The sequence below is a fragment of the Emys orbicularis genome, chromosome 3 (genome assembly GCF_028017835.1).
Source record: "Emys orbicularis isolate rEmyOrb1 chromosome 3, rEmyOrb1.hap1, whole genome shotgun sequence".
NCBI classification, from domain to species: Eukaryota; Metazoa; Chordata; order Testudines; family Emydidae; genus Emys; species Emys orbicularis.
In genome coordinates, this window is record NC_088685.1 from 19,953,467 (window position 1) to 19,970,340 (window position 16,874).

Genomic DNA, 16,874 nt, shown 5'->3' on the forward strand with positions numbered 1-16,874 from the left:
CTGAGATAGAGAGACAGTACACAATACTAGGCTCACAGTTCAAGACTGGAAATTCTACACAAGGCTGTTTACTTACAGTATACTGATTGTGTGACACTTTTTTCAGATCCTTTCACTATCCTTTAAGTAACACCTATTTATTTATTCCTAAAAGGAATAAAGCATTATCACCCCTGTGATAGGAACTAAAACACTGCTCCACTTTGAATTAAATCCAGAAAAAGCAAGGTCATTCAGGAATTAAGATTACCATTTCATCTTCAACTAACTTGATACCAACCAGTGCAACATGCATTGGACCAGATTTTGCATTCCTGGTGCACACCAAGTACCCTCCGTGGGAATTTTGGGTGCACAAGAAATGCAAAAATATAAGCCTATTACTTGCATGGCCTTTAAGTCCCATGAAATATCTAGGCTCAACAAGACAGAATAAAGTCAAAGGGCAGCCCTAACTCGTCAGTTGCATTGTTCAAGTGAAACCTTTAACAGTATTTTAGCTTGATTTTTATCTTGCTTTAAATCAAACCCAAAATGGCTACAGCATTTTTAATTTTATATTTTAGTCCTTTCGCTGGAATTCTACTTTCTGACAATAGATTTCAGGTGTTCCAGTTTATATTCCTCAATGAAATCCTCTGCAATATGCAAGGCGTTGACTTTCACCAACAGAAGAATCAGGTCTCTTGTTTCATCACTAAAAAAATTAAAAAAAAAAAAAAAGTACAATATTCAAGTGACTGACCTCTATATACTTTGAGTGTATTGATTTTTAAAATGCAGATAAGAAACTACACTGGAAATGAATGAAAATGATCCTGGGCTATGGTGATCAGTTATGTTGCCCACATTAAATTCCAGTGTCCAAAGGCTAGGCAGGAAAAGCTAACATAAATCTGTATCTTCCATTTCTATTAGATCACATTTTATAAATTTAAACTAATCTGATTAGATATTCCATATTTTAATAATTACATTCCTTATAAAAGCAAGCACTAATAAAACAGCTCAGAGTGTGCAAGATACAGAGAATCACAGCAGATATCCAACGCCTCCTTTAGCAACAACATTATGGGACTATTTCCCCAATTCTCTAGAAATAGACGGACCAGCGTTACAAGAACGATGTAATGTAGGACTTTACATGTCTGTATACTGTTACCAGTAAGTCCTACACATAAGTCACATAACCCTTTTCCATTATTCTTGTGTGTCCATTACAAGATTTTTAATTTGTTTTTGATTTACAATCCTTCCACACCTCTCAAATGGATATGCATGGAAAAGATCAAAATGTATACCACTACAAGGGCCCTTTTACAGTGTACCATGTAAATATACAGACACAAAAAAGTTAATAAAACCTTAGAGAGACACAATACATGTAGAAATAATGAATTCCAAAAAAATGCCAGACAGATTACCTGCAGTTATTCTTGTACAGTGTATGTGCACTTTGCAACAAATGTTGGCTAAAGTTTGCTAACTGAGGGAGAGTTGATCTGCTTTTAAGCTCTTTGAACCATCTTTCTGGGAGACATGCAACTACCTGTTCAATCAAAACATATTTGGAAAAGATTAGACAATCCTTAAATGCATTAACTCACACTCTGCTTTAACTCACACTTCTTATTTCCCCTTTAATTGGCTCCATTGTTGTAATTAATAAAAAGCTTTGTCAGATGCAGAGCCAGATATCATTTCAGTGGAGTATTGTTATTCTTGGCATACTCAACAGCTTCAAGAGTTTATAGGCTGATGTTTGTTCTAAAGGTTTTTATATTTCTGTGTAAGGAACATCAACAATTATACACAAATGACTGAGAACTTTTATCACAAACCTTTCTACACCTTCCATTTTGCTTCTGATGCTTGTTGAATGCATATATTAAAAAGACTGCCTAAAAACATATCAATTTTATCTATGTTAGTATATAGGTCTGTTTGTTAGCCTAGGATAGAATTTTGGGTTTGACTTTTTGATACTCTTATACTAATATGTGTAAACAAAGGACAAAGACACTGGGATGTTGCTTCTGCCTAGTCAGATGGATTTGTTAGTACAATGGGAACAGATAAGAGCAGTCAAAGTGTTACTCAGAGCACTTAAAGATTGCCTCAACCCCTATCTCAAGGCAAAATCAAGCAACCAGTCGAGAGGGGCAAAAGGGTTTGGGGGTGGGGAAACGTATAAAACACTAAAAGACTAAAGAAATGCCTGTCCCTGACCAGAGCACAACCTCACTCTTTACCCCTCCCATGGGATACAAAAGAAGTGAGACGAAGACCCCAGACCCAAAATGGAACATGATCCTAAGTTGTAAGGGGTGGGACTATGGGCATGCATTGCAGGTATAATTATGCCTCCTGAGGAGGGGGGGGGACGAAACACTGTGGCGTCAGAGTTATGGAACACGTTTTTGCTGGAAACTAACCCCAATAAACATTGCATTGTCTACACTTCGGACTTCTGGTCTTCTGCTTTCTGTCTGCGTGACAAGAACCAGGGGAGAGGGTGAAGGGAAAGCCCTCTAACAATCTAGCTGGCATAATACACCATTAGTTATTGCCAATTTGAACTGCTAACCTTTAGAGCACATTAGCATACATTAGCTTTGGGCAAAAACATTTGCTTGCATTAATCCCTCAGGTCAAGAAGTTAGAATCTGCCCAATTCCAAGAAGCCACCACCTTCTTCATCCTCAGTACCAAGAGGTTCATTGATAAGTCATTTTGTGGCTAGAGATATACAACTCCAGCCATTTAATTTACATTAACAACCAGCATTATGAAAATACTTATTCTGGAGCCAAGGGATTAAATCATTAATTGCCAGTATCCTTTTTAGAAATTGTTTATTTTACCCTCCACTGTTTGTAACACTTGGAAGCAAAAAACCCAGGATTTTTATCCTCTGAAAGGTGTGAAGATCTACTTTGGAGTCAAACATTGGCATTTTCTGGATTTTTAACAAACCTAATGTGGCTTTTGTTTGCACAAATCTCTCTCTGCATTAGCATAATCTATTGCACCAAGAAAGCACACAACTTTGTGAGTAGTGGGCTTGAACCAGACTTGAAGGAATTCAACGGCGGTCTTTCCATTCTTCAATGGGCTCTGAAACATTACTAGCATGGTGTAGGTTAAATGGCTAATTATAGCTGGTGATCTAGGTGAGCATGAACAGCTCACACTTTATTTTATTTTGAACTGATAGATTTTTCAAAAAGATACTTAGAGTGAGATCTTGGCTCCAATGAATTCAATGGCTACTGATTTCAGTGGGGCCAGAATTTCACCCTTAGGATCCAAAAAAGATATTTTCCATTGGACTGTAATAGCTTCCAAGTTTCCAAATTTTAGGCCTGAATATTTTGACTGTGCCTTTCTAAAATCATCAAGAGTTTGCAAAGTTACCTTAAAAGCTATAGATACTGAAAGTTTGTTACTTATTTTATCTTCAGACACTGATCTCTTTATCATGAAAACTCTTTCTTCAATATAAGCCTTTTTCCTGTATATAATTTTTACCTTGTTGCATTTTTCCACATTATCTGGTCCAGGTGGTGCATTAAGGAGTATCAGAAGGAGATATCGATTCAGCAGCTTGCCTAGTCCTAACTCCTGTAGTGTATCTTCTAGTATGATCCCATCCCAAAGAAGAATATTAGACAGCAGCTGAAATGATAAAGAAGCTTAGAATGAGCACACTTGGTGATAGGAGGTAAACTTAAGTATAAAACCATAATGTAATACTTTGGTTACACGTTTTCATAGGACCGCATGCAGGCCCAAATTCCCACTTAGAATTTCCCTCAACTCAATCTTTTTAGATTAAAAAAATACGCTGATGTGTTTATTTGAACATGAGATCATTGGACTGCACACACACATCAGAATGTGCGCTTGGGGTATGGAGCCCCAGAAGTGCAATGCACTCAGCAGAGGGCAAGGACTTGGAAACTGACATGGGGCACAGCCCAAAGGCCACCAAATCTTGTTGACCCTCTCAAGTGAAGCAAGTGATGAAAAGAGGAAATATGCAGGGCAAGAATGGTTGGCCAAGGTCTGGGGTGAGATGGGGAGGATCTGGCATTTGTGTAAATCGATGGATAAGTACATTCAAATGACAGCACATTTATAACCATTATTTCACAACCAATTATCTTTGAAGAGCACACATTCCTGAAACTAAAACAGGAGTCATCCAAAAAGCGGAAACTAGATCAAACTACAAAGGATGAATATAAAAAAACAACAAAAGCACGTAGACAGGCTATGGCACAAAATGCGATTAAACTAGGCAGGGACATAAAGGGTAACAAAAAAATATTTTACAAAACCATTAGACGCAAGAGGAATACCAAGGACAGGGTAGGCCCATTACTCAGAGGAGAGAAAGACAAATGCAGAAAATGCAGCAAAGGCGAATGTATTAAATGCCTTTTTGTTTCAGTTTTCACCAGAAAGGTTAGCAGTGATCAAACAACTAACATAGTGAACGTCAGTGTAAATGGGGTAGAATCTGAGGCTAAAACAGGGAAAAAACAAGTTAAGATTTACTTAGACAAGTTAGAGGTCTTCAAGTCGGCAAGGCCTGACAAAAATACATCTTAGAATACTTAAGGATTGGGCTGAGAAAATCTCTGAGCCATTAATAATTATCTTTGGGAACTCATGGAGGATGGGAGAGATCCCAGAGGACTGGGAAAGGGTAAATATAGTACCTATCTATAACAAGGGGAATCAGAACAACCCAGGAAATTATAGACCAGTCAGCTTAACTTTGGTACTTGGAAAGATAATGGAGCAAATAATCAAACAATTTGTAAGCACCTAGAAAATAATAAGGTGATAAGTAACAGTCAACATGGATTTGTTAAGGACAAACCATGTCATACCAACCTGATATTCTTCTTTAACAGGGTAAGAAGCCTTGTGGATACGGGGAAGCAGTAGATGTGATATACCTCAAATTTAGTAAGGCTTTTGATACTGTCTCACATGACCTTCTTATAAACAAAGTAGGGAAATACAGCCTAAATGAACCTACTATAATGGTGCATGCACAACTGGTTGGAAAACTGTACTCAGAGAGTAGTTATAAATGGTTCATTTATAACCAGTCAAACCAGAAGAGCATATTGAGTGTGGTCTTGCAGGGATCTGTCCTGGGTCTGGTTCTATTCAATATCTTCATAAATGATTTGAAAAATAACAGTGACATTTATAAAGTTTGCAGATGATACCAAGATGGGAGGGGTTGCAAATGTTTAGGAGGACAGGATTAGAATTCAAAATTATGGAATCATAGAAGATTAGGGTTGGAAGAGACCTCAGGAGGCCATCTAGTCCAACCCCCTGCTCAAAGCAGGACCAACACCAATGATCTTGACAAACTGGAGAAATGGTCTGAAATAAATAGGATTAAATTCAATAAGGACAAATGCAAAGTACTCCACTTAAGAAGGAATAATCAATTGCACAAATACAAAATGGGAAATGATTGCCTAGGAAAAGGATCTGGGGGCTATAGTGGATCACAAACAAAATATGACTCAACAATGAAATACTGCTGCAAAAAAAGCAAACATCGTTCTGGGACTTTTTAGCAGGAGTACTGAAACCAAGACATGAGAAGTAATTATTCTACTGTACTCAGCACTGATAAAGCCTCAACTAGAGTCAGTTCTGGGCACCACTCTTTGGGAAAGATGTGGACAAACTGGAGAAAGTCCAGAAGAGAGCAACAAAAATGACTGAAGGTCTAGAAAACATGACCTATGAGGAAATTGAAAAAAATGGATTGTTTAGTCTGGAGAAGAGAAGACCAAGGAGGAACATGTTAACAGTCTTCATGTACATAAAAGGTTGTTATAAAGAAAAGGGTGGTAAATTGTTCTTCTTAACCACTGAGGACAGGACCAGAAGTAATGGACTTAAATTGCAGCAAGGGAGATTTAGGTTAGACATTAGGAAAAACTTCCTAAGTGTAAACGTAGTTAAGCACTAAAACAAGTTAGCTTGTGGAATCTCCGTCACTGGAGTTTTTTAAGAACAGGTTAGACAAACACATGTCAGGGATGGTCTACTCTAGAAATAGTACTTAATCCTGTCTCAGTTCAGGGAACTGGACTAGATGATCTATAAAGTCCCTTCCAATCCTACATTTCTATGATTTCTATTATTTCTCATTGAGAACTACGTATATACTTCCCAGTACAATGCACTATCCCCAGGATATCAAACTTCCCTGAATATGTATTTCTTGGTTGAGATCAAGCATGAAATATTTTAGCCCAAATGATTTTTCAGGGAGAAATTAGGTACCTCTTGCTTACCTTTACAGCTGACCAAAACTGTCTTTCTTGGAACTTTGATTGTGGCGATATTCTGTCTTCCACAGCGCTGGTCATGGAAAGTGTAACAGGAAATTGGTAAAATAACATTTTCATGGTTTTTGTTTAGAAAAAAATATCCAGCCAATTGATCTCTTCTGTATACTGATGGATGTTAATTTCAGTTCTCAATCAATAAAGAGGTCCATAACCATAAAATATGTAACAGAGCTGAGACCTAACTTTAAATTTGGAACCCATCACTAGTCTCTTGATAGTCCCTACTAAAAGTAGCAATTGGAAACACTTAACCACACTTGATATCAGACTGACACAGCACTGTACAGAGCCAGACACTCTGCAAACTTCCTATATCAGCTTTAGCAATGCATTTTCCCCAACATTACCCTAGTTTTCAATCCTGTGTCTCTCCTAAAAAGAGGGATTTCCATTAATTCCAAATTGTGAAATATACAGAATATAGTGATAAACAAATCCAATAAAGCAAACCGGATTAAGCAAATTCAAAAAACAGCTAGGTATTTTTCTTCACAGTGAAAAGACTGAAGGGAAACAGTAACAATTTGTGAATGTGAGGAGGAGATGAATCAAAGGGGAAATACAGGCCAGCTGGGCCAAAGCATCCTTTTAACAAATCACCAATTAATACAAAGGGCCAGACTGAGGAGCTCTTACATTGTGGAGCACTTACTCACAGGAGTAGTCCCACTGATTTCAATTCCTCTAATAAACAGGACTGCTTCCGAGAGTTACTATTCACGAGCTTGAGTAAGGGCTTCCCAACCTGACTCATAATGACGTAGCAGACATTGGGAATTGTAGCTATTTCACGAAGTTTTCCTGAAACCTTCCATTCCATTAGTTTACAATTCATGTTGACTGTATATTAAACTGGGACCTCACTTCCAATGAAGTGTTGGTATTTTACAGAATTAGCCTTACCTTTTAGGATACAGAGGAATAAAGACATCTTCCTCTATCGACTTCTTCATTCTTGAAACAATTGAGTTTACCAGATCCTATTAAAAAATTGGAGATTTATCATTGACATACCAATATCTCCCCATAAAAACATGTACATGATAGCTGATATATTGTAAGATATAATTTAAAAGTCAGCATTTCCCTTTAGATGAATGTGATACATTTATTTTAGACTAAAACAGTTGCCACCCGTTTTATATATATTTTCTTAGCTATGGTTATCAGCTGGTTGCAATTTTAACTGACCCTACCACGCTCTTTGACCATTTGTCATTGTGGTGTTTTAATTTTAATTTTCCCCAAATGATGCCATTTGCTGCATGTTATTTTACTAGCAAAATTATTATACATAGTCTATAACTAGAAGTAGAAGGCAGGGGTAAATCACTCCATAACTGTCCTATTCTGTACACCTCCCATGACGCTTTGGTATTGGCCACTGTCAGAGACAGATAATGGGCAAGATGGACTATGGTCTGACCCAGTATGGCCATTCTTATGTTCTTATAACTACAAAACGAAACTGGTGGTTAAACAATAGATTCATCACATAGAAGAACTGAAAAATTCTACATAACTAATTGTGTCATAAGCAATACCACAGATAGTTACTTTTTCTATCCAAAGGTCTAAGAGCTTTACACAATGTCTCTACACTTTTATCAAATTAAAATGTGGGTAATTTTTAGTTTTATTTTTCTGACTTTAGCCAAGACATCAAAAATATGCTGAAAAGGTATTACTGAATTTGATTTCCCCAGTTTCAAAGCAGTGATCTGGTTGACAGGTAGACCCATGAGTTTTCATATTCGAGATCTGATTTTCTACTCAATTTCACCAATTTTATGATGGTGAAATTCCTTGGATTTACATAGGAATGAAACTAGCATACTGGAGTAGAGAATCATGAACTCAAAGTGCACAATTATAAAATGCTTAATTAACATTATAGAGATCTTTTTCACTGGTGGAATGATTATCCATTTTTTTATAAATTAAAATCCTTCTAGAAAGGAAGCCACTTAGTGAAACTTAAACAGGCCTGCATTTTTTTTAAAGCTTTTCTTTAGCTCTGGTGTAGTTCTAAACCAGTGAAAAAGATTTGAGCTCTGAAGCATCCTTAAGATTTTAAACAGTTAAAAGTTGTGCATTTAGTTCTTTTAAAAAAAAAATCAAATGCAAAGTTATAAGTTCTTGAAGATTCATCTTCTCAGAGGAGCAAAAAGATTACAATTATGACAAGCCTCTTGCTAACAGTAGTCATGATTTTTCTAGTAGCAAGAGCCAATTTCGGCCAAAGATATACACATCTCCCACAGACTAAAAGGGAGCTGCATTTGCACATCTGAGAGCAGAACAATTTTAGCTTCAAATTTTTGCTTATTACAGGCAACCTGCAAAGGTTAATCAAATACCAACAACTTTAGAATTATATGATGAATGCATACAGCAAGGATAGGAAGAGTATATACTCTATCAATGTCTTTAAAATATACCATTTTCTTCTGGTCTCTAACAGCACAGTGGTTTTTACCTGTTTTGCTTTACTGGATTCATTTTTGGAAAGGGAATGTTCTTCAAAGATATTTTTGCAGAGTTGAACTAGACTGACTGTTTGTGAAGTTGACAAAGGATCCCACACATGCTCTACAAAGCCTGAAAAAACATTATTTCAGAAATGATGTACAAGTAGTTACTTGCTTATTTTAAAATGTCACTCTAATCAGGAGATAAACTTAATTTGCATACAAGTGTCCACCACGCAAAAGATAACAATGTTACTTCATTCTTCATCTTTACAATAAGCATAAGCAGATTTTTTCATTAGATGCTCTCGTGCTTTGTAATACATAAGCAAACCCAGTCTTTCTACCTGTCTAATGCCACATTTCTTCCTCCTTTATAGTCTGTTTCCATGACAGCAACATCTTTCTAATGGTTTTCTTATGTATCATCTGTTGTCCTCCTCTTTTCTATCTTCCATCAGGTGGTATACAATCAAAGGCTTATCTAAGAATACAGTTTTTTGACATCCATATGACACACTCAAACCAGCCTTCTTTCTCAAATCATTGTCTCTACAGTCTGCTGAGCAGTCTTCTGTAATACATTAGCGTTGGTTAGTTTACCCCAGTGGTTTTCAACCTTTTGTATTACTGACCCCTTTCACACAGCAAGCCTCTGAGTGAGACCTCCCCTTCTAAATTAAAAAGATTTTTTTTATATTTAAACACCATTATAAATGATGGAGGTGAAGTGGGTTTAGGGTGGAGGCTGACACCTTGCTTGTGACCCCCACATAATAACCTTGTGACCCCCTGAGGGGTCACGACTCCCAGTTTGAGAACCCCTGGTTTATCCCATCGGCGGACACTAAGTATTCTTTGCAAGCATCTCTGACAGAATGCATTAAGTTTCCTGTTGTTGGTTTCTAGCATTTGCCAAGTTTCAGAAGCATATAACAATGTGGATATTACAATGGCATTGTATAACTTTATCTTGGTTCTTGCATGAATCTCCTTATTTTTCCAGATATTTGCCAGTCTTGAAAAGGTTCCACTTGCCTTCCCAATTCTTGCTTCTACCTCCTTACAGAGCTGGCCATCAGCAATCATTGTGCTTCCAAGATATACCAACTAGTTATCCATGCTGTAGCTTCACTATTGATCACATATGCATTATCATTGCTTTCAATGATCATGACGTTCTTGTTCTTTTGGTCAATTCTTAATCCTACTTTGGCAGCCTCACATTTGACATTGGTGGTGATCTTTTTCAGAGCATCATCGTGTGTGTCCAACAGAACAATGTCATCTGCACAGTCGATCTTGAGGTTTTCTTTTACTTCATATAATTGCTGTATCTTCCTTTGATGTTGCTTTTCGCATCAAGTAATTATCACGATTTTCAGATCACACCTTCTCCCAAACTATATTACAAAGTTTATGTATTTCACGAACTACACCTCCTCCCCAGCTTTAAGCATTTCAGCAGTGATTTTATCTTGACCAGGCACTTTCACATTTTTTAGCTGCTTAACTGCCTCCTCTATTTCTGCTTCTGAAATTTCTAGCAGTGAGATATTTAATTCTTCACCTTTGTCACATCCATCCATTAGAATTGTTGGCTGTGGTTGGTTGAGTACTTCCTTAAAATGTTCTCACCATCGTTCTGCTTCCACTGTTAACTATCTTCCATCTTTCACATTTACAATAACACTGTGACTCTGGAACCATGATAATTGCTTATACATACAGACCAGTTTCTCAGTTTCGTCTCTCACTGATGTACCTTCAGCTTCTCTAACATTTTTGTCAAGCCATTCTCTTACCTTTTCATCACAACTTCTTTACTTATCTTTCTCTACATACACCCATTGCAGTGTGCATTGTTTTTCACGTGTCACCTGTGCTTGCCTCTTTTTAAAGGTTTTCTTTCTTCAATCAATTTCCATGTGCCTGAATGTATCCACTCTTCTTTCCTTGATCTCCTTGGTGCAAATGAAGTTGTGGAAGCTTCCTGACAGACATTTCTAAAGTGAGCCCATTGTTACTCTATATCATCATTTATTACCCACAGCTCTTGGAATCTGCTTGAGAGCTAGATTTTAAAATCCCTCCTGATTCCCAGGTCGGATAGTTCCTTCACACTGAATTCCATCTCTCTTTTCTGATTAGCTTGTCTTTTTAGCTTTATTCTAACTGTTCCAGTGACAAGATAGTGGTCATTTCCTACATCAGTACTTGTAAGAGATTATGTATCCAGCACTTATCTTCTCCACCATCTGCTGATGACAATGTGATTCAATTGTTTCTTGATAATTCCACCATTTGACATCCATATTAATTTTTGTTTCCTAGATGAGGGAAAAGTGTCCCTCTAATGTACAGGTTATACATACTACACAGCTTAGTAAATCACCACTGTCCACCCACCCCTCACTTCTGTATTTACTCATGCAATGCTCATATCTGAGGTTGTTGGGTTCGTGTCATCCATAACGAGAATGACATCATAAGTGTGGACCTGGTTTAATACATCCTTCAACTTACTATGCAATGCATCTTTTACTTGTTCATCATGTTCATTGGTAGGTGTATTAACACCGGATGATAGTTACTTTAGCATGATTTGTAACCAAACATGCTCTTATAAGTCGTAAGTTAACTTGTCCCCATTCCTGTAGAGCTTATGTTGCTTTTCTGTAGAGGAATACTCCAACTCCCTCTACGAGAGTATCATTTTGCTTTCCTGAATAGGGTGCTGTGATACCATCTGAATGGAGTCTTCCACCTCCAGTCCATCTCATTTCACTCATTCCAAGAATACTAATCTTGAATTGGGTCATTTCTCCAACTACTTGACTCAGTCACCCACATGGTTCTCACATTCTAGCACCCGATTCTAGTTTTAGTTTTAGAACATAAGAATGGCCATACTGGGTGAGGCCAATGGTCCATCTAACCCAATATCTTGTCTTCTGACAGTAGCCAATGGCAGGCGCTGTGAGGATCTCTGGTTTCAGGCAATGAATTCCCTCGTGGGTTTGGTCCAACCCCTTCATACCTCCATTCAAACTTATCTGTTGTAGACTCTGATTTCAAGAGGCTAATTGAGACAGAGAGGCTGGTCAATTGAGACATTCTTTTTATCAAGGTTGTTTCCATAACTGGGACTTAAAAATAAATAAATACAAGGACAGAAAGTTGGTCTGACTCACAACCATAGATCCATGGCTCCTCATTCAATATATATTTGGAGCAACCTATATTATGCCTGACATTCCCTCATCCACCACATGAGGGATGCTCTGTGTAGCTTCGGATGCCCCAGACAGCAGAAATGTCCTTAGTAGTAATTCATTCTTTATGTAGACTAGTAATTACATACAAATCTTTATATACCCATAATGGAGCTACTTGTCTGAAGAATCGGTATATTCAGTGAATATAAAGTACATTTTGCAAGCGAGTTCTGCTAATTTTGCATATACTTATACATTAATAGGTCTACTTCAAAAATGTACATTTATTTCCCTGTATGGTTCTGACAGACAAATACTTCCTACACAGTTACGTACATGGTACCTAGATGCTATCATGAGGGGCCATAAGAAGCATATAGACAAACCAAGAATACATTGTGAAATCAATGTCACTTATGATTAATTCAAGAGGTGATCTGCAGTAACATACAACTTTCTACTGACTTTAGGAGTCAAATTTAAATAATTCAGAATACCTTATTTATTTATAGATGTAATAGACCCTTACCAAATATTATGTAAAAAATATGAAGGGTCTCAAGAACTAGCTGCTTAAATTAGAAGAGGAAAATATTTGATATAGCACTTCATTTTAACTTAGCTACGGAAGGCAGTGAGAATAAAACATACAAAAATGGTTCTAGAAAGCAGTCATATCTGCTTAGATTGATTAGGCTCCCTATTTGATATCAAACTGCCTGCTTTTATGAACAGTGTAACACAACATCCTTGGGTGAGTCACTGGTGGCAGGAAGGGACATCCAAATCTTAAAGCATAAGCCTTTACCTTCCTGAACTAAGAGACCCAAGTTGGTTAACCAGAGCTTTAGTAGGCTCATCAACCTCCATCTGTGGCCCAGTCACCACCAGAAAGTGACAGAGTGCCACACTAAATGTGTGTGGGTTACAATAGCTATGATGCTTGTTTTCATATGGAAAACCCCTTTTCCTTTCCACTCTTCTCCAAGAACTCTACTGTTTGAATGACAAGCTCCCTACTTATAGTGTGCTTGACACCACAGCCCCTTGGCCTCATCCTGAAGAGCTATATAACAGCTTATGTGCTGCAACAAGGAATCTAGCTTTACCATTGTTAGTAACTAAATAATATTGGTTAAATTGAGCAAGAAGGCTAAAATTTTAATTGCCTAACTATAGTTAATGCTATTGAGGCAGTCTTAACATACCTGTAATTTTAGGAAGAATAGTTTTCTCGGTGATTGTAGGCAAAATTGTTTGATCAGGGTCATCATTTCTCTTGGATTGTGGCATATTTTTGGCATCGCTAAATTCTTCTATCGCTCTGAACCAGGGCATCTCATTCAGATCTATGGAATTCTGCTTAAGAAAAACAATCAATGAGAGGCATCAGGCCACTGAGGACTCACACAAGATATTTTTGTCAAAGTATTTTCACTAATGGATTTCCCAATGACAATTCTCTCCCAGGACAACGGGCAAAATACAAAAAATGATCTTTCACTTTATGAAGGAAAGCCAAGAACTATCTGAACAACTGAGTAAGACCAAAAAGATAGATCAAAAAGATGCTGGCTGCAAAGGCAGAAAGTGCAATGGCTAAGCAAGAAGACTAGGAAGAAAATTAGGATTAAAACATTGAATTCTTTGTAGATCACAATGCCTGTGATCATCTAAGTCTGGCTTCCTGTATACCGAGGGCATAGAACTTTTCCAAAAATAACTGCTAGGGCATATCTTTTAGGAAAACAGCCAATCTTGATTTTAAAACTGCCAGTGATAGGGAATCCAACTACCCTTGGTAACTTGTTCCAATGGTTAATTACTCTCACTGTTAAAAATTACCTCATTTGAATTTGTCTAGCTTCAACTTCCAGCCATTGGATTGTGCTATACCTTTCTCTACTAAATTGAAGAGCCCATTATCAAATATTTGTTTTGCATGTAGATATTTACAGACTGTAACCAACTCACCCCTTAACCTTTTCTTTGTTAAGCTAAATAAATTGAGATCCTTGAGCCTATCACTATAAGGCATGTCTTGAACCCTCTCCAGTTTATCAACATCCTTCTTGAAATGTGGGCACCAACACTGGATACAGTATTCCAGCAATGGTCGCACCAGTGCCAAATACGGAGGTAAAATAACCACTCTGCTCCCGCTCAAGATTCCCCTTGATACACTTAAGTATTGCATTAGCCCTTTTGGCCACAGCATTGCATTGGGAGCTCATGTTCAGCTGATTATCCACCATGACTCCCCAATTTTTTTTTCCAGAGTGTCTGCTTCCCACGATAGAGTCCCCCATCCTGTAAGTATTATTTTATTTTTATTTCCAGGTTTTTGATAATGTCAAATAGTGTAGGGCCCAGAAGTGATCCCTACTGCACCCCACTAAAAACACACCTGCTTGATGATTTCCCATTTGCAATTACATTTTGAGATCTATTAGTTTTTAATCGATGTAATGTGTATAATCTTAATTTTATACTGTTCTTGTTTTGCACTCAAAAATGTCATGTGATAACAAGTCACACACTTTACAGAAGTCTAAGTATATTACAACAACACTATTACCTTTATCAATCAAATCTGTGATCTTATTTTTAAAAAAATCAGATTAGTTTGATAGGATAAAATGGGTCTCAAGGAGTTCTATGGGAGTTAGGTCTTTTTTTAAAATCCCTGCCAGACTTTTCAAATATGAGGGTAACACAATACTTCTTTACTGATTTTTTAACGTACCCATTGTAAGGCATCTGGGGGCATGACAGAGAAAGCATTACAGTACCATTCCACACCTTTAACTCTATTTTATTATAACAGCATATACCAAAATGATTCACACTCAAACCATATTTGACCTAACTCTTGCACTGTTCATTGACACCTGTAAACTCATGCTCTGGCAGACCTCCAGAGACAAAAAATTCCAGTTGGAAACCCTTCATCACAAACACTCAGATTCCAGTCCCCAGGTACAAGTCTGTTGAACTGCCATTAGATGCATTGCACTCCACAGATAACAGCTATTGAAAGTGATGCCTAGGGATAAAGACAGGTCCCTAAGATAATGAGGCCCCTTATAACATAGGGCTTTACAGACTAGAACTAACCCTGAATTGCACAGAGAAGCAGATGGAATGCTAGGGCAGTATGTGTATAATAAAGTACAGTGTGCCAATTGATAAGTGAAAAAATTTACTAGTGAACATACCTCAAGAGGATTCCAGCCTATTAACTGAATTCTGATTAATGGGCTTAAAAGTTTAGGCAGGCATAAACTAATGTAAGCATCATAATAAGAGTCAGGAAACTTCTGTCTCCATTGATGAAATTTCAACAGGATATTCCCGATGTTGCAAAAATCTGCATGCACATCTTCACAGATTTTCTTACTCGCCTGTAAGATGTCATCTGTGGATAAAATATATTTGTATATAGAGAAATATTACTAAAAATATTTATGGCTGCACAAACTAAAACAGAATATGCATAGACAGCACACATGGAGGATGTATCCATGTGATAAACTGCTTTTTTCATGAACCTTTGACACTTCCTCTTCTCTGTCTCTGATAGAATTTATTCTAATATTCCAACTCCCTGAGAAGCTTCTAACAGTTGATCTTTATTTTTAAATTCTCCCCCCAAAAGATATGGACCTCCCCCACCACTCAAAAAAAAAAATTATATTGGCACAAAACTCAGGACAGACAAGGTTCAGTCTTGAAGTAGCAGCAGGTTTAAATGATCAATATCTTGCAAGCTCTATCCCAAAAAGCAATAGGGAGATAGATCTACAGATATTCAGTGCAGGATTTGCTTCTAATCTTAGAAGGAATCAAAATTTCAGACTTTAAAACCACGATGTGATTATCCATTGGAAACTATTTTAGAAGCACTGTAAGTAAGTTACTTATATTTTTCCTCTCCCTCTGAACCCTGTGCATCTATACTCAAGGTGATTAGAGAAGCCTGCTTTTAACCATAGGAAAAAAAACAAAAAATAGTCTCCAGAGAGCTGAAAAAAATTTCTTTAAAAATAAGCGGCATACAAAATACATGGTAGTGTGGCATCAGGTTTTGTCAGAATTCTTTGGGGGATAACCTGTATAATTCACTTATGGCTTCACTGTGTGCAAGTCATGTGGCCATCCCAAAAACTCATGCTAACAAAACCAATATACCACAGCACACCATTATGTGTTCTCCATATTCCCACCAACAAAAAAAATTATTAACTTAAGAATCAAAGTTGCTCCAGTGTATTTCCTCACTATAAGTGCATAGTTTTCAATTCAGGTGTAGTCATTTTTTTTTTTCAAAAGCAACTTATCTTTATCTTAGAAATATGGAAGGACTTTGTTCATTACAAGGCAGTCATTGACCTTTGTTTTTCTGGAAATCAGTCATCTCTGCTGCAGACAGCTCATCATCACTGGACATGCCCTCATGGTGATCAGATTTCCCCAAACTCTCTCTTGCTTGCCTTCTGCATGTCCTATATTTTGTAATGAACTCACATTAGAGACCCTTCAGCAAATCTATATCTAAGAGAGAAAACTTTTATGAAGGTAGATTATTTTACAATAAAAGTGAAGAGAGAAAAGAGTATGCAAAAGGAAATATAATCAGCACTGACCAACAGAGCAAAAACAGCTATTTTGTAATAAAGTAGAGCTAAAAGGAAGTGGAAAACTTGTGTAAAATGGTTTTGGAAACTGGGATTAAAAATATCAGAACACTTATCATTGGGGATGTGTGTGCCCAGTAGGACCTTAAC

General features: G+C 37.2%; 1 protein-coding gene across 1 annotated transcript in view; it reads right to left on the bottom strand.

The window, feature by feature from the left end:
- Positions 1-533: 533 nt before the first annotated feature.
- The window catches only part of GCFC2 (GC-rich sequence DNA-binding factor 2), a 48,036-nt gene continuing 31,695 nt past the window's right edge, over positions 534-16,874 (bottom strand). Inside the window, exons 10-18 of the mRNA XM_065401296.1 lie at positions 16,480-16,592; positions 15,306-15,505; positions 13,296-13,449; positions 8,878-8,999; positions 7,302-7,378; positions 6,342-6,408; positions 3,532-3,678; positions 1,425-1,549; positions 534-697 (exon numbers count right to left, since the gene is read on the bottom strand). Of these exons, the coding sequence (XP_065257368.1) occupies positions 583-697; positions 1,425-1,549; positions 3,532-3,678; positions 6,342-6,408; positions 7,302-7,378; positions 8,878-8,999; positions 13,296-13,449; positions 15,306-15,505; positions 16,480-16,592 (1,120 nt within the window). The 3' untranslated portion in view covers positions 534-582. The remainder of the gene's footprint in view (positions 698-1,424; positions 1,550-3,531; positions 3,679-6,341; positions 6,409-7,301; positions 7,379-8,877; positions 9,000-13,295; positions 13,450-15,305; positions 15,506-16,479; positions 16,593-16,874) is intronic.